The sequence below is a fragment of the Apiospora marii genome (assembly GCF_038362585.1).
Source record: "Apiospora marii strain CBS 49790 chromosome Unknown utg000004l_segment0_segment1, whole genome shotgun sequence".
Classification (NCBI taxonomy): Eukaryota; Fungi; Ascomycota; class Sordariomycetes; order Amphisphaeriales; family Apiosporaceae; genus Apiospora; species Apiospora marii.
Window position 1 is genome coordinate 1,114,311 of NW_027117376.1, and position 18,150 is coordinate 1,132,460.

The 18,150-nt window shown below is 51.3% G+C and overlaps 3 protein-coding genes across 3 annotated transcripts; 1 reads left to right on the forward strand and 2 right to left on the reverse strand.

Moving 5' to 3' along the window:
- Positions 1-18: 18 nt before the first annotated feature.
- Positions 19-5,337, reverse strand: PG985_007306 (uncharacterized protein; the record flags this gene model as incomplete). The annotated part of the gene is made up of 5 exons (XM_066827075.1): positions 19-75; positions 181-608; positions 666-4,412; positions 4,473-5,072; positions 5,136-5,337. 5 exons carry the CDS (start codon positions 5,335-5,337, stop codon positions 19-21), a joined length of 5,034 nt encoding a protein of 1,677 aa, XP_066684750.1.
- Positions 5,338-6,395: 1,058 nt separating this feature from the next.
- Positions 6,396-15,471, forward strand: PG985_007307 (Serine/threonine-protein kinase; the record flags this gene model as incomplete). The annotated part of the gene is made up of 6 exons (XM_066827076.1): positions 6,396-6,441; positions 6,523-7,987; positions 8,041-8,381; positions 8,435-12,899; positions 12,949-15,377; positions 15,452-15,471. Coding segments are annotated over 6 exons (8,766 nt in total), but the record flags the coding sequence as incomplete, so codon positions are not given.
- A 419-nt stretch (positions 15,472-15,890) lies between these two features.
- Positions 15,891-16,619, reverse strand: PG985_007308 (uncharacterized protein; the record flags this gene model as incomplete). The annotated part of the gene is made up of 1 exon (XM_066827077.1): positions 15,891-16,619. The coding sequence occupies one exon, from the start codon at positions 16,617-16,619 to the stop codon at positions 15,891-15,893; it is 729 nt and encodes a 242-aa protein (XP_066684752.1).
- Positions 16,620-18,150: the final 1,531 nt, after the last annotated feature.

Consider the following 18,150-nt stretch of genomic DNA (forward strand, 5'->3'; position numbering starts at 1 on the left):
ACTTCTCATCAAGGCAAGCTAGTGGAAAATAATCGTACTAGGCTTCTGCTGTGTCTGAGTTGCACCCTCTTCGTACTATAATGGTAGGATTGTGTTAGCTTCTTTGCCAATAGGTAAGGTCGCGTGCCAGACGGGCGCCACGCGAATGCGGCTCTCCGGGGGAATGCGGGCGCAACTTACATCAATAAACCCTGTCCTTAACATCAAGACCATGAATGCTTCGGCCAGTTCCTCAATCTTCTCCTCCAATTGGGCGTCAGTCTTACTGCCGCTAGCGCCAATGCCCTGAGACCTCTTCAGTACGTGAGTTACAAGCATTCTATGCTCGGTCAGGAAGCGTCTGCCCTGCAGCACATTGTGGGAACCCCGGCTGACAATGACAGCCCCAATAATGCGCATGACCTGGACCAGGAGGGTATAGTGGTTCTCCAGCACCCGTGCATCCGACGAGTTGACTTGCAGTTCAGGGTCTGCAGAAAACAGCCCCGACTGATCAATAGCCCGGAACAGGTTGCTGTGCAGGACATGCTTGGCGCCGTCACGTGTCTGGCAAAGTTGGAGTAAGAGCGCCAACTTCGCGTTCTCGTACATTTTCAGCTCTTGGTTTCCTATATTACGTGTTAGCTCGCGGTTCCGGACTATAGGTGGCTTAAAAGATTGCGTACCGGAACGATGGATTTCTACCCAATCGTCCATGACATTGCGTAACGAGTCGACGAGGACACCAATGAAGTTGAGACGGTTCAACATCTCCACAATGTAGTTGTCGCATTCGTGCTTGCCAAGGTTGACCAGGGCGCCTAGCAACACTAATGCCGCTGTTTGGCAGCCCGAGTTGCCGCTATAGGCATCATCGCAGATCACATTGATGAGTCTCTCACCGTAGGCCTGTATGGATTTTGCTGCATCCTGATTGCCGGAAAGTATATCCTTTCCGTGGTCCACAAGTGTCGTGATATATCGGAAACATATGCTGTAGTAGACTGTCCGTAGCTCTGGAGTCCCTGTCCATTTTGCTATGGCATCGAGGCATATCTGTAGAAGCTGGAACAGTTTGTCGCTGACCAGGCTTCCAATGGCCCGACTTTGCTTGTCGTTGTGTGCAATCGATATGAAATCTAACGTGAAGAGCAAAACCTTTGCCAGGCTTGCCAACTCGTAAGCAGCTTCCGGGAGTTCAGAACCGTAGAGCTCGAGACTGGGTAGAATGGCTTGCAGAGTCTGCAGGATAAATGACACTCGATTCGTGCCCTTCAGGTCATTCGATTCCGCCATGACCATTAGCAGTTTGGTCCAAGCTTGGAGGACTTTGTGATTATACAACTTGACCTGCTTGAAGCGGTTGAGCCAGGCTACATATGTTTGCACCACGGCTTCTTCTGCTTCGATCGGGGCGAGTTCTTGCTGAGGTACCACCTGGCCCGAAAGACGCGTCTGGTTTCGCTTCAAAAGTAAGATCTCTTTTACCTTGCCGAGGCTGTATGACTGGTTTCCATCTTCGTCATCTTCGATGCAAGGACGCAAGTCAAGGTCCGCATAAGCTGATAGCACCGGGGCGGGGGCATAAAAGTCGTCTTCTTTCGAAAGAACGTCATTGAAGTCGAAAACTGAAGGAACTTGGAAGGTCTCGCCATTATCCATCGGGATTTGCCCGCCCAAAGCGTCGAAAATTCGACGTTTCAAAGCAGGGAGATGGCTTTGGGCCACGCTGCAAAGCTCGTACGCGATGTACTCCAAAGCCATTGCTCGCATTGAGAGATAGTCCACATAGCCCGGTGCTCCTGGCAGCACTAGAAAATCTGCACCAAGGGATATTTCTGTGCCATCCCAGATAGCGTCTGGTTGGACCACGAACCCTGCTATTAGCAGATGGAAAAGAAGCTCGTTGGCTCTAAGCTGCTCAAGAGCAAAACTGGCGGACAAGCGGGAGCTCCAGAGAGCCTGGAGAACCTTCAAAGCTTTGTGTTTCAAGCTGATAAGCCAGCCTTGCATACCATCCTCATCATTAATAGGCACTTCGGTAACAATGCCCACCAAATGATGGAACAAAGAGGCCCCCTGGTCGAATGCGCTGTCAGGCCTGATACTTAACGATTCAACCCCACAACTAAACCCAAGAAGAAGATGAGCCACGGTTGGTCGGCCTGGATTGGCGCGTATAGTTGAGGAGAGGAAATCGAGTATGAACATCTTGCTTTGGTAGTTTGACGCCTCGCTTTTCTGGAAATGGTCGAACGGTACATCCAACTCTGCCATGAATGAACCTGCGATGGTATCGGCGTCGCCATTCTCTTCCAGGGCTACAATGGCTATGTTGCGGCGGATCTGGCGACCGGGGCCCATTTGCCACGCTGAAATGATTCTTTGCGAAGTCGAAATCTTCTCTAGCAACTTCAAGCTTGCATTGGTAAGATCAGAATTGCCAAGACCACAATAATGTCCGAGATCAGAGACGATGTTTAGATTCGTCATGATACCATCCTCAATGGTAGCGAAGGCTGCGTTGGACGATGGGATCGCCAATGATCGGCTCGAATGCTTATCCTGTGGCTTGACGACAGACCGGACTACGTCAAGATAAGTCGCTTGGAGGTCCAGGACCTTGAGGATAACTTCTATGCCACGTAAGATGCTCAACATAAGAGGAGAGTCAGGCGCAGCCTTGCCAATGTCATCAGAGTCCTGGTGAATGGTACTCATCAGAGCCTTGATGAAGTGACTGTCATACATCCATTCCATGACCCGCGCAAACGGGTGCAATGTGACATACGTTCGAAGATCTGAAGTCGATATAGCGGTATCAACCGGAATATTGGTCTCGTTGCCAAACACGATTAGATCTTCATTGAAAGTCGAGAGACACGTCAGTGCGAGTTCGAGGCATTCATATCGCAATATCCTCTGTTGAATCACATCCGAATTTTCTTGCGACTTGACACCAAACACATGACCGAGAGAGTAATCGATGTATGGCTCGACCCCGGCACGCGTCCGGAATGTTGCACCAAGGTCTTCCGGGAATGGCAAGGTGTCATTTAGGTACTCGTAACCATCTGGTAGACGCAGTAGACCACCAAGAAGCTGCATGAACGACAGAACCTCCTCAAAGCGAGGGCTCATATCTTCAAACATGGCTTCCATGAAATACGATGGTACCGAAGCATTTGATGACGGAGATTGTGCCTTGAGCATCGAGGGCGACATGAAATATCCGCTCAAACACGAATCGAGATACTCCCACATCTGCCTGCTTTCTAACAGCGTTTTCCGGCTCATGAGGGCATTCACGACCTGGAAGGCGCAGGCCCTGAGTCGGAACGAAACGGGGCTGCTGATAAGTTGGAACAGTAACTCCAGTAGCTTGGGCTTCTCTGACTCCAGCAGAAACATCCGCGCTGGTTCACTCTGGCGAGCAAGTGTCGTCATCAGTCGCAAGTAGCATTCGAGCATCATGTAGAATTCAGGCTCTGTCTCCGCCTGCTCATCATGATATTTCCCGGCCTTGAACGCCTGGTTTTGCGTCGTAGTCGTCGGCTTCTCACGGATCTTGTGCGTGTAAAATTCCAGCTCCTTGAGAATCTGAGACCAGCTGAGCGAAGAACTTTTCCTCATCTTGCCAGTAGCATGATGCGCGTCATCCAGGAGGAATTCATGAGCTGATGTTGCACATTCGGCATCTTCGGACAAAGATAAAAGCATCTCGCAGAAGGCGCTTACTAACGGGGTAGATGCTCTTCGAGAAGCCCATTGCAAGAATCCTGCGAGGTTACTATCAGGATCCGCCCAGAATTCGCCTGCTGCATCGGGGCGACCTTCGTAAGCGTAGGCAATGATCAGAAGGAACCTTTCCAAATCCAAGTCCTGTTCTTGCCCAAGCTTCATTTGACGCTGCTCGTCCTCTTCCGTGCGAAGCTTCCGGAGAATGTCGGGCAGGTTCGATATCGAAGCATCCACGAATACCTCAATCTGCGTCGCGAGGCACGTTTGGAATACCTCAGAGAAAGGAACTGTGTCAGCTGGAAGGGAAGGTGATTTCCTCTGCAGCCACTGTCGGATGCCGACCCGAGCAGGATCTTGCCAGTCGGAAGACTTCACGTCAGCCGTCACTGCAAGGATCATGTCAAGGGCCCCGTCTTTCAGGGACTCCATGAAAAGCTTTGATCTTTGCGTTTCTTCTCTGTCGATAACATCAACTGGTAAGCCGGCGCTGTGGGTGGCATCAACATACCACCCACTGTACTCAGCGAGCCACCAGGCCTTGACAGCAGCTTGGAGACACACGAATGATCGGGAATCATCTTCTGACGTTTGACACACAATGTCATTAAGCTGTCTAGCAGTAGTCAAGTCGCCATTGCCTTCTGTAGAACCAAAAACGCTAATGTATGCGCCCAGAACGGGGAAAAGGTGAACTGTTATTACGTGTCAGGGGTGTTCTCTGCAGCTTGGAGTAAGAGTCTTAGGGGGCGTACCTGTTGAATAGTCGTACCGATCGATCTTTCTCAAGGCCCCTATGAATTCGGTAAAATCTTGTGTAGTGCCCACTCGTCGATCAATGCAGTGGCAGGCGATCACCGCCAGTAGCTCGTGCTGCTGGACAAGGCTGTATCGTGAGTATTCAATCATCTCACGGAATTCATCCTGGCCAGCGCTTCCGAGAACCTGAGCTCCAACAACCGTATCATATATCTTTTGAAGCCAGGCTCGGATGTCGCGCATTGCCGCCATACAACGCGGTAGGAGTTTCTGTGTCTTCGTCGAGGGCCCAACCCCGACAATCAGGTCGTCAACATTAGAGCCTAACCAGTCCTCGATTTCCTCGGGAACCTCTCCGAGCCTAGACAGATCTAGTAGAAGTCGGATAATATTAAGGACAAACATTCGTTGGCGGTGAAATCGGATGATGGCGCATAATCGTCGGGATCGTCCGTTTGTCGCTTCGTCCTTCTCCGAATCCAATAGAAGTTGGGCGGCCTCCAATTCGTCTAGGTCGAGCTCGTCGGCAACCTGAAGTACCATCTCCTGGAAAAGTTGGTTGAAGGCGTACTCCGTCCCGTGGATCTCGACCTGGCCTAGATTTCACCATGCATCAGCCAAAGCTTCAATATGCTCCTTTGAAGAATTAAACAACCTACCTGATAGAATTCCATCGCGGCTGGCTTTGCTTCTGCCTGGCTTGTCCAACAGCCCTTTGAATATGCCCCCCAACTCTTCAAGCGACGGACCAATTAACTGTGGCAGGTCGAGCCGCTCCTCCTTCGGACGTCCTTGCAAGGACAACAAATTTCTCTGGAAAGCATCTAGGGCTTCCAACAGCCCGCGGCCGGTATCAGCCATTGTCGGGTGCGGCTTCTTATTGTAACATGGCGCAGTCGCCCAGGTCGGAAGAGAGCTGCCCCTCTGGAGTCAGTGGCGCCGGGTGTTCGTCGCGATCTCGCAGCGAACCGTGGACAAGTTCGGAGTCCGCAGGGTCGGGTCTCGAGCAGCGGTCGGATGATCGTGCAGAAGGGTGCTGATGATGTGTTTGCCGTTTTGTTTTTCGTTGGTTGCGTAGTAGGCCGAGCAGTGACGCAGGTTTCACAAGGGAAGGAAATAGACGTGTTGAAGCTATGGTCAGTTCTTCGTTGCGCCAGGTGATGATTGGCTCAATAAATTTTTGGCAGGGGTCAAGCTGTCTAGCGCAGCTCTTTCCGCCCGAAAGTCAACAAAGCCGCTACTTCATTGGGAAGGTGGTGAGGGTTCTGCCGCGACTGCCCAGCATTGTAACGGGCAATTGCAGTCCTAGAGGGCTGAAACTGGGCCTTGAGGTTACTTAAGTCGGTACTTGGGCTTAATAAAGTAATCAGCAGATAGAAGGTTCGCCTGGCAGTTAAATGTTACAGGACGCGGTAATTGATGCTTCAGCTTATACCATTCGTTTTCCAATCCAATATATACCAGGTCCATGTATCAGCAAGGGCAGCCCAAAGCCTAGAAAGCTTACTTGTCAAACACCAGCTGGAGCCTTATTGACAACCTGACGAGTCTCTTTTGCCAAGTATAGGATCTTCTCACTTACGTCTTCGGTCAGTGGCTGCTGCCAACCAACAAACATCAACTTACTTACTGGAGGCCCAAGTGAAGAAAATGTGCACAGCCTTCTTTGATACCTACATCTGCACTACTCCTCTTATCTGCGCCGGAAGGAGGCTTTAAGTATTGATTGCCAATGATGCAATGCAGCATCCCGAAACAATTGGTCTCGTTCTTTTCCAATTGTTCTGAAGCAGGTCATTATGGCCCCGTCCACTAGGGTCAGGGGAGAAAGCATAGAAGACGTGAGGCGTGAGTTACACATCCGCTTTTTTTTTATTGTGAGATTGGCTGCATATATGCTAACACCATGCGAACTAGAAACCATTGACAATGGAAACCTCAAAGATCGCCAAGCAGCTCTAGATGGTGAGTTGGTTCTGAAAGGTGGAAACTGTCTAAAGGGGACGCACTCATTAACGAACATGTAGATCTCATCTTCTTCTTCAGTAAGAAGACCAAGGCAGCAGACTTGTAGGTCCCATGAGCCCACAAGACATTCGACCACTGACCAAAGTAGATCTGCTCTCAACGACAAGCACTATCACCAGATCCTGGACACCCTTTTTCGATGTTCCCTCTCTGAGAAGCAGTCTTTTCTAGGGGCTAAAAAGTCCGCTCGAGGGAATGCTCCGGCAAAGCTGGCGAAATGTGCAGAAGCCCTACGAGTCGTCATCGAGTCTGGGGCTTCCAGACTTAAGAGGAAGACCCTAGTAGCAATCATCGACCACATTACTCAGACACTCCCTGGCCCCGATGAAGGCCTGGTAGAGCCTCTCCTACATGGGTACATCAAGGCCCTAATGGCTCTGCTAAGCCATCCGACCAACGTGGAACTTCTGGCGACATACGACGCCGAAGGCTGGTATGACTGCGTCGACTTCAGCTTGCAGACCATCACACGCTATATAGACGTTGGGGACACCGATTCCGACACATTCCGGTCATCACCAGCCCCCACCGGGCAGACCTTCTCCATGACTTTCTCGACTCCGCGGTCCAGTGCGATATCGTCACAGCAACGCGGCAGTAACCACTTGGAAAAGAGTCGACTCCATGACCTTTTAAACTGCCTGTTGTCGTTGATATCAGCAGCCAATGCACCGCTGCAAAAGCGGGTAAAAGACATATCGTCCATCGGTATCCAAGTACTCAAGCTGCCCTCGTCTGGCGTGGCTGCGAGCCTTCAGGTTGCCTTCTCCGTTATCAATGTAGCTCTGAGTTATGCTCAAACGGATGACATTGAATACGCAGGCCTGATGACAATTGAGTTGGTCCCCCTTATCGGCCACTGGTGGCAAGCTAAAATTGCTTCTAAAGATGATGCTCTGCTCAATAATCTGCAAGTCGAGATGCTCAAGGCGCTATATAGCATGCATATGCAGCTGGAGAGTTTGGTGCAGAAAAACACTCCGGGGATTGTTGCCAAGGTCGAAGAGTTGTGTGACTTGCTTTGGTCGGCATACACCCGCAGAGATAGTCGCAGTCAGCTGCAGCAGGACGATTTGTCCTATTCAGCGGTTGCCCGGCATCAACATTCTTTGGCCACTCATGTGTTCGGTCTTCGTCTCCATAATGTCGAGGCGGAAAGAAGATGGGCTGTCGTACATACCCTATCACTCATGGAAGCCACACTGTGGAGGGCTTCGTCTTTGACGCACTCCCGAGGAGATGAGGATGAACAAGAGCAGCCACGAAAAAAGCGCCGTATGGCATCAGGTTATAGTCGACTTAGGCAGAGACTACTTTCTCCTGATGCCAACGTGCAGCTCGCTGCTTTGCAGGTCATTCCCTTTTTTGTTGCAAACGTTCGGGTCACTGAGGCTTTCATGGTAGAGTCCCTGTCATCCTTAACTAATCTGACAGCTCATAAAAACGCAAACGTTTCGGCGTGGGCCATGATTGCTACTGCGAGGTAAGTTCGCATATACTTGCATAAGTATGGACGAACCATCTAACGTGGAATAGTCTTGCTCGAACTGAACACGCCCAATGGGAGTCCTTGGCCGCATCATGGAAGCAATTGTGGTTCATCGCGTCTCGCAACTTAAGTATCCAAGGGACGTGCCGTGCTGCTTGCCTTCTACTCAACATGACACTGTCTCGGGACCTGGTACAGTTCCACGACATCTCGGATGATGTTCACAATATTGTGACAGCAGCGGACGTCAGCGGTCCTGCTATCTTGGTAGACTCCTCCATTGTACTGATGACTAAGCTTCTTCAACTTAGAAACCACCATTTGCCAAGTGCCAGCTTCGCAACATGCAGCCATGTAGTGCGTTGGCTTTTCTTCAGATGGGATCCAGGTGAGGTTTTCTGCGAGATGATATTGCGGAAACAAAAGTGCTAACCTTCGCAGCCGATCCGATCTTCACATCGTTCTATTCTACCCTCGTGGAGCCAATCGACATCATCAATCTACTCCGAGCCACTTGCGGGGTTCCTCCTATGGTTCTTACTTGCTTGCCTCAAGCTATAGTTGGACCGCTTGGCGAGGCTTGGGGCCTTTTACAAGAGCGAAGAGACATGATTCGGTACCTCCTCCTGTTTTCAGATGATAACAAAGCTACCTTTGAGGCGCAGAAGCTGCAGTATTTCGAAGCAGCCCCGACTTCCCGAGCCGTCGAGACGTCCGACACATATGCTGTCAGGAAGCTTATTGCGGAACTGCTCTACCCTAGATTCCAGGAGCTAGTATCATTATGTGCTACCTGGAATACGCGTGGTGATGGCTCATCTCACATTTCCCCGGAAAAGTTGGAGAGCGTGCTAGGTTTCGTGACTGCCAGCTTTTTCTGTCTTCCGCTCCTGACAGAATCCCACGCCCAACAAACACAAAATCTGGAGGCATCACTATTCGAATTGTTAAAGAATACCTTGATTGCAGCTTCCCTATCTGCCGATAGTCGGTTCTTATACGAAAGGGTATTGCGGATCGTACGGCCTTATATTCCCAGTTGTCGAGAGGGCGACATTAGCAGTTTTGCGAAAGAATCACCTCAAGCCCTTAACTTCTTTTCCAAGCTCTCAGACGAATATCGGCGATTGGAGAAGCTGATGAACGGGCATGACGAGGATGGGATGGACTTGGATGATGAGTTTGGTTCCCAAGAAAGCCGTTCAACAACCATGTCCAAGGGACATGAAATATCGCGACGGGAGACCGTTATGCTCGATGCGAACTCATTTCATACGGACACGAGACAAAGGCTACACCTCCTGAAAATCATTCGAGATGATCCTGGTCAGGCCGGGCTCGTTCCTCAATTATTCCTCGATAGTTTTCTCGCGTTGTCGGACGAAGAACTCCTATTGAGTAAGCAACTTGGCCGCGAGTTACTGACAGGGGATGCTGTAATCAGTCCGGATGACCAAAAACTGATTATCGAGCGATTTGGGACTATCTTGGCAAGCAGCACGTACTCCAGCTGTGAGACAGCACTTGCGCTGGTACTGGATGTCATTGAAGGACTCATGCCGAGCTGGACTGACAAACGAAGTGGTATTTGCGAGGAGGTCGGCGACTTCTATCAGTTCTTTGTCAAGAGCGCTCTACCCAACAACCTCTTGTCGGACAGGATTCAAACAATTCTTGCACGTCTTCTGTTAAGCTTGACTATGGTCGACGAGAAGTATCCGGAGGCGCTAGGGAGTCCCAATACGATCCAATCCGTGCTGGGTATACTGGAGCAGGGCTCAGTACCTGTCAAATTTTACATCGCCAAAAGGCTCCCAGTGATATTCGGCCGCTTCGTACTCAAAGCACACGACGATGTTTTCGCTGAGTCTATACTGCATAATCTACCCACGGAGCCCGAGTTTCCAGAAGGTATTTCTTTCCGACTTTTTTTGTTGGCAGAGCTGGCTCAAAACTGGCCTACTCTACTGCGTCGTTGTGTCTATCACATTTTCGAAACCGCCGGTCAAATTCACGAATCCGCAAAACATGCCAGCTACTGTCTGAGGAAGATTGCCACCTCACTTCAGCTTGAGAGTTCTCGAAACCTTTTCAAGTTGTTTGCGCCACAGCTGCTCTATACCTGGCTCAGCGAAGATTCGATTGAGAACATTCCCTTTGAGATATTTGGTTATATGAGCCTCGAGGAACTTCTCAAGCATTCACAGTCGGAAGCAGCGGCCATAATGATGATGCGCGGCCATGACCAAGAGTTGGCGGCTCTCGCCAGGCATCTTGGCGTAGACCCTGTGCAGTTGGTGCAGAGGTCATTTTCCAAAGTTTTGGCATGCGGCATCTCCAACGATCTAAGCACGCGCCAACCCGAAGGTGTGCAGAAGGCAGAAAGCCGGATTCGCAAACTCATGGGAAGAGAGTCGTATCTTGAAAATGTCTACATCAACTTTGCCGAAATCATCGCCCAGTTCTTCCTTCTCATCGATCAGGAAGGCCCAGTGGAAGTCTCCTGGTCCAAAGATGAAAGTCTTGTCTATGCCGCTGAAGCAATGGCTGCGATCAAAGGGTTCGGTCATTCAGAGGTTGAACTCGCTCCCAACCAGCAGCCCACATTCAAAGCCAAGCACTTGAGCAGAGAGCTGGCACTTCTTTGCAGCCGAACCGAGTACGAGTTGCAATCGCTGTGGACACCTGCGCTTGTTGTTTCTGTCGCAAGAACTCTGTTCAACTTGGTACACTCAGCACTTGGTCCCTTACATACCTGTTCCGTAATCAGGAGAGTACGCGTGCTGGTCTGCCTTGCTGGTTCGCATGCATGGGATCCATATCCTTTACAGATGCTACTACAGACGCTACGGCCATTCCTAGTTGATCCAGAGTGTGCTGATGATTCCCTTGGGATGACACAATATCTACTCGTACATGGACTACAGGCACTGACTGAGTCACCGTCATTTCTTGCTGGCTACGCTCTGTCAACCTTGGCTTCTCTCCGGGTCTTCCTGGAGTCCAGTCAAGCGAGTACCACCCAGGAAAGTCAATTCAAAGCGACAATGAACAAGGCCCAGAAGTTTCACTCATGGTTCACAAAGTACCTGGAGCAATACCAATCGCCGCTGCTTGAACATGGGCAACAAACCGAGGCTTTCAAGGCCATAACGTATGCAGCCTCTCATGTCAGATCGTCGGGTAACGCCGAACGGGGAACTCATGAGAGCAATCTGCTGCTCGAGATCTTGCGCGACGAGGGAAACAAAGCCCAACTGCTTAGCGAAACGTCTCGAAAGATTGCTCTGGACATATTGTGCAAGGACTTCCGTATCCCCGACTCATTTAGGAGTGATGCCGTGAATTCAGATGACGACGCAATTGCCATCTCGACTGCCGTCTGGAGGAGCTCTTCCAAGGCACAATCGATAGGCGATGACTATCTGTCATGGGCCGCGCGCGTTGTTGGCAGAAGCTTCTCTGCTTCAGGGAATATCGATTTGACCCTCCTACGAGAGTCGCATTTGACAGATTACCTTCAGAGGTCATCTAATGGGGATAGTTCCGAACAAGGTCTGTTGAATTTGATGCAGTCTCTTACTGGGGATATTCACTGCTTCACTGCTGGCATTGTAGAGTCTTCTCTGCGGACTATCGTGTCAGAGGCTGCGGCACAGGAAGACAATGAGTTGCTGGAGGCGTGTGGGAGAGTGCTATCACAGGAACTTCTGTCAGCTTCAGATTGGCTGCCCTACCGAACGCCCCCTTCGGACAATAGTCCCGCAGAAGCTCGCCCAGACAGTGTTGTGTTTTCTCCAGATGCGCTGGAAGACACTGCGTGGGCACAGCATGTGACAATCCATCTTATCCAGGCAGTTCCTGGCAGCATCATCTTGGATGCCATGCCCCAGGTTCTAGAGCATGTTCAAAACTTTGCGGAAGCAGCATTCCCCTTTATCATTCATTTGGTACTCCTTGCAGAGCACGGCCAGCGACAATCTGCAAAGAAGTCCTTCTCTGCAGCCTTGAGGGAATGGCTTAAGCTGACCTCGTCCAAAGTCAAGGACAATCTGAGTCTCATCATCAACATGCTCCTCTTCCTAAGAACCCAGAAGTATCCTGGCGAAAGCTCGATAGCCGACCGCTCGCAGTGGTTAGATATTGATCTCTCGGATGTGGCTTCGGCTGCCGCACGTTGTGGTATGCACAAGACAGCTCTTCTTTTCGTCGAGTCATCTGCGACCGAGGGGTCTCGACAGTCTCGACGCTCTTCTTCCGTCCGGGCCCAGGAGTCTACGGACGTACTTTTGGACATATTCGAGAACATAGACGACCCCGACGCATACTATGGACTGCCTACCAGCGCAAGCCTGGACAACGTGTTAGCTCGGCTAGATTACGAAAATAACGGCAGCAAGAGTCTTGCTTTCCGTGGAGCACAGCTTGACAGTCGTATTCGTGAAAAGGACCCTCAGGCTAGCTCAGATGGAAGGTACCTCGTTAGCACTCTAAGCAATCTCGGCCTCGCGGGACTGTCCCACTCCCTTCTACAGAGCCAACAGAGTCTGCATCCAGATTCCGCGTCCGTTGATAACACGTTCAACAATGCGAGAAGACTTGAAATATGGAATCTCCCGGCACCACCCATCACAAACAACCCAGCGGCCATATTATACAAAGCATACCAAGGCTGTTATCAGGCTGTCGATATGAGTATTGCCCGACAATCCATTTACAGCGGACTTAAATCGATCATGCGTAATGTTGTCAGTCGTGATATCAGCAAAGCCAACGTTCGTCACAATGTAGCTGTACTGGCTGCTTTGACTGAGATGGATGATATACTCCACGTGGCTGATGTAGCAGAACTTGATGACATTCTGTCTTCGTTCGAGGCTCGATCACGCTGGATGAAAAGTGGAAGGTTGGTTCACCACCATAACCGATACGAATTGCTGTGCTAATTTTGATAGATACGCGGATATTATGCAGATATTATCCTGCAGAGAGACTACATTGAGCATGCTGGGCCATACTCTGCCAATCCGGTCTGCGGGTACATTTAGCAAACCTGAGACGAGGTTGGCAGAGGTTAAGTCCATGCTGCTATCATCAAATATCTATCGTTTCCATCAAGCAACCCAGGAGTCGCTCAAGATTGCGACCATGCTCAACGGTCTTATATCGCCGAGTTCAGAACTTGGCCTTGTCATTGATGCGGCTGCAAAATTAGAAGCCGCAAATGCGTTGTGGGACCATCAAGAAATGGTGTCCTCGATTCGTATGCTTCAGAGCATCGAGGCAACCTCGGATCTGAAAAAGCAGACCGTCTTTGTGCAGAGGAGCGACCTTCTTGCAAAGATCGGCCATCAAGTATCGGTCGCCAAACTAGAGAAGCCGGACAATATCCAGAGAAACTATCTCCAACCTGCTCTGAAGGAACTTCGAGGTCGCATCGATGGGCAAGAGGCTGGCAAAGTCTATCACCAGTTTGCCATGTTCTGTGACGAGCAGCTCCAGAACCCGGACAGTCTCGAGGACCTTGCTCGCTTGCAACATCTTCGAAAGGGCAAAAACGACGAGGTGGTGCAACTGAAAGGTCTTGTCGCCAGTGCAAAGGACTCACAGGTGAAAGGCCGCTATCAGGTCCACTTGGCAAAGGCGAAGCAATGGTTTGACCTTGATGATCAAGAGCTTCGTCGCGTTGAGCAGAGCAGAAGTGAGTTCGTCCGCTTAAGTTTGGAAAACTACCTTCTTTCATTGGCTGCCTCGGATGAGCACAACAACGATGCTCTACGATTTACTGCCTTGTGGCTTGAGCGTTCCGGCGAGGATATGACGAACGAAGCCGTCAGACGCTATATCGACAAGGTACCGACGCGCAAGTTTGCCGCTCTCATGAACCAGCTCAGTTCCCGGCTGGTTGACCAGAGCCACCAGTTCCAGAGGTTACTGATTGAGCTTGTATATCGCATCTGCGTTGACCACCCATACCATGGGATGTATCAGATTTGGTCTGGTATGAGATCTCGTACCAACAACAAGGATGACGTGGCCGTCCTGCGCCAAAGAGCCACCGAGAAAGTAGGAAAGAAGCTCGGTCAAACACAGAATGTGGCGACTATCTGGACCTCGATCGACAAGACGAGCAAGTCGTACCATATGCTGGCTACCGAACGTGATTCTTCGCGCTATAAAGCAGGGCAGAAAATCGCGATCAAAGACTCCAGCGCAGGGTTGCGGCTTCTCCAGGATCTTACCAAGTACCAGATTCCACCGCCCACGATGCAGATAGAACTTTCTGCCAACAAAGACTATTCGCGAGTCCCCTATGTTATCAAATTGGAGGATTCTATGAGCATTGCCTCGGGCGTAAGCGCCCCGAAGATCATTACCCTCGTTGGCAGTAATGGGGAACGGTTCAAGCAGTTGGTGAAGGGTGGTTCGGATGATCTTCGTCAAGACGCCATCATGGAGCAGGTGTTTGCGGCTGCTTCCTCGGTCCTCAAGCTGCATAGGTCCACACAGCAACGGAACCTGGGCATCAGGACCTACAAGGTGCTGCCGCTAACAGCATCATCTGGTCTGATCGAATTCGTCCCGAACACCATTCCGTTCCATGAATACCTGATGCCAGCGCACGAGCGTTATCATCCGAAGGACTACAAAGGCTCACAGTGCCGGAAGGAGATCTCGCAGGTTCAAAACAAATCGGTTGAGACGAGAGTGGCTACCTACAAGAAGGTCACTGATCGCTTCCAGCCTGTCATGCGATACTTCTTTATGGAGAACTTCTCTGACCCAGACGAATGGTACGCCAAACGTACGGCATACACGCGTACCACAGCAGCTATATCGATTCTCGGGCATGTACTGGGTCTAGGCGATCGTCACGGGCACAATATCCTGCTAGACTCGGTGTCTGGCGAGGTCGTCCATATCGATCTTGGTGTCGCCTTTGAGATGGGTCGGATCCTCCCGGTCCCAGAACTTGTTCCCTTCCGACTGACACGTGACATCGTCGATGGCATGGGCATAACCAAGACCGAAGGTGCTTTCCGTCGCTGCTGTGAGTTCACTTTGGACGCCCTGCGGGAAGAAACGTACACAATCATGACCATCCTGGATGTGTTGCGTTATGATCCGTTGTACTCGTGGTCGATCAGCCCGGTCCGGATGGCCAAACTCCAAACGCCTCGGACCGACGAGGGAGAGGAAAGGCCGACCGATGCCGAGATCGACTCTCGAAAGAAGAGGGGCGTCGTGAACGAGCCCAGCGAAGCAGACCGTGCCCTCGAGGTGGTCAGAAAGAAGCTGAGCAAGACCTTGAGTGTCACGGCTACCGTCAACGACCTGATTAACCAGGCAACTGATGAAAGGAACCTGGCAGTCCTGTATTCTGGTAAGTTCCCTTCCTTCCCCCCTTGACTCGAGGGCACCTCTTTACCTAGGCGTACGTGCTAACCTTTGACATAGGCTGGGCTGCATATGCGTAAAACTTAACATCTTTATAGCTCGATACCCCCTGTACTTGTAAATGGTGTTTATATGTTGATAGAAGGGTTTCAATTGTTGGAGGATTATGATGTGCATCTCCCGTACTTAATTTATGTCAACCACCACTGGCTTCTACCCCGGAATCGTGCTATATAGGGATGGCACAGGACACAGGTTCGCAAAACGTATAGGTAATCAGAAATACGAATTTTCTCACTCTGCACCAGGTCCTCGCAGCTATACTACTTACATGGAAGCCCTCACTATCTTGGCTTTTATCGCTTTTATGGGGGAGGTGAAGATAGGTCTATGCGGTGATGTGGTTTTGAGGTAACGGTGTTTGGTGTTATTGGGTATTGTTGATAATTAATCGAGAAAATCAGCATCTCTGCATGGAAATTCAACTGTTTGTCTCATGTCAAACCGCAACGTCCTCCTTGCTTGCCACATCCTCCGATTTCCTGGCCGCGGCCTCGGCCTTGGCTCGCTTCTTGCGTGCCCTCCGGACCTCAATTTCCACCTGGGCCATCTCGGCGTTGATGCTGACCAGTCTGGGGACGATGTCCCCGACGGCCTGGACGCTCTGGGCTTGCGCTTGTCGCAGCGGCATCGGCGTGATAAGGCCGAACCAACGCAAGGGGTCGTTGCTATTCTTCTTCGCCTTCGGTTCCGACGTCTTCGGTTCCGTTCCCTTTACCGAGGAAGCGATTGGTTCGGCTGCTGCTTCCTCCTCCTTCATTCCTTCTCCTCCTTCCGGCCCTTCCGCCGCCTCCCCTTCCCTGCTGTTGGGGCCACCCTGCGCCACCTTCCCCTCCTCACTGGCGACGGCCTCGCTCTTCGAAACGGACGCCTGCGCTGTCTTCTCCGTGGTGGTAACTGCTGCGCCGTCGTCGTCGTCGTCGACTTTGACCACCTCGAAGGTGGGGCAGACGGAGGAGGGGAGCACGACGACCCTTCGAGACGCTTGCATGCGGTCATCGTACTGATCCTGGCCGTAGCGCATCCCTCGCTCGGCCGCGAAGTTTGCCCGGGCGAGGTTCTGGTAGAGGCCCGCCTGCAGCTTGTTCAGCTCGGCGCGCAGGCTGGTGTACTCATGGAGCAGGTGGAGGTACTGCTCCAGGAGGTGGTCTATGGTCCTCTCTTCCATGATGTTGGGTGCAGATTTGGGTTACACGAGTCCTCCTAACAACAGAATCGCCCGGAAGTAGTTGGCTGATACGCAAGTTGTCACGTGAGTGTTTGCAACGGTGATGTGATGACTGGCTACCCCCATGAAGCACGTTGGACTTGAAGTCCACCCCACCTTGCAGCCACAAGACATGTGTGGCTCGTGTAAATCGGCAAGATCCACAGCCACAACATCCTGTCATTCCTCCCGCGCAGTCACCTTCCAATCAATCAATCGTTGAAAAAGAAGTTGGGTGGTGAGTACATTAGTCTCGCTTCTATTTTAATCAGACGAATCCAATCATGCCCGGCGCGCGCAAACATTTGCGTGTGACAAATCTCATTTGACGCCATTCAGGAACGAAGTCAGGGTCACGAATTGATAGGGAACACAGATCAGCCACCGAGCCGAGATACGCAGGTACCTTGATTGGGCCTTGCTTGTTTTTGGGGATGGGGAGGGGGTTCTTCGTTTCAGGAGCCTGTAGAAAAACCACGCTGGATTGAGTGACGAGATCCCGAAGATCATCTTTCAGGGCGTGGGAGGCAGGGATCGCGAGGGTTGTCAACGTCACTCTCGTCCGTTTTTCTTCAGCGTTCCCTTACATTCCCGATCACGCAGAGTTGCAACACAACTACAAACTACCTAGTCGGCTGGCTGGTTGGGCTCTACCGAATGAGTCTCTTGTGCCCGGGCTTGACTTGACTCCTGAGAGCTGCAGCAGGGCAGGGCCTTGCGTGCTACGTAATTCGTTCAAGAGAGTGCAACGGAATGCTGCTGTCGTAGCACAAATGACATCGCCATCTTCCCCCTCACCCAGTTGGACCAACGCCTTGAGGTTGCCTTGCAGATAGTCTGAGTTGTCCGGCATGTGTCAGGCAATATTCGAAGGCTTCTTCTAGTCGTCTAGCGGGAACTTGCACCACCTTCCACACCGGCAAACCTCAACCGTGTGCTGGAGGATACCCCTGGCAGAGGACCCCTAGGCCAACGTCTAGTGCTACTCAACTCACCAAACCTTTGGGTTGATCTCCAGCTAAGTATGAGCAATAGCGATGATGCAAGAGGGAGGCCATGAATCATGTACGGTAGTGCTGCCAGTGGCGGCCCCGGGCATTGTCCTAAAAGTCCAACATGGGATGGAGAAACGCCTGTAGTCACTAAGCCGTCTGATGTTGACGCCAAATGGCTGCGCTGCAAACATGTAGTCAGCTCCTGCAGTGCAGTGCAGTGGTGATGAAAGGGTCCCTTCTTGTCGGTAACGACATCCGTCGTCTGATTATTGCAACACGACCTGCAAGGACTGAGCTCCGAACATGCGTAAGCCAACTTTTTGCTTGCCAACCTAACACCAACAGTAACGGGGCCGGGGTTGGGGGACGGATTGCAGCAGAAGACCAGAGCGGCTCATCCAATCCCACGACGCAATCAATACGTCCGGATATGTGACGAGGCTATGCCCCCCGACAAATTCTAAAGATATGAACAATTTACGGCGCTGGTGTTTGGC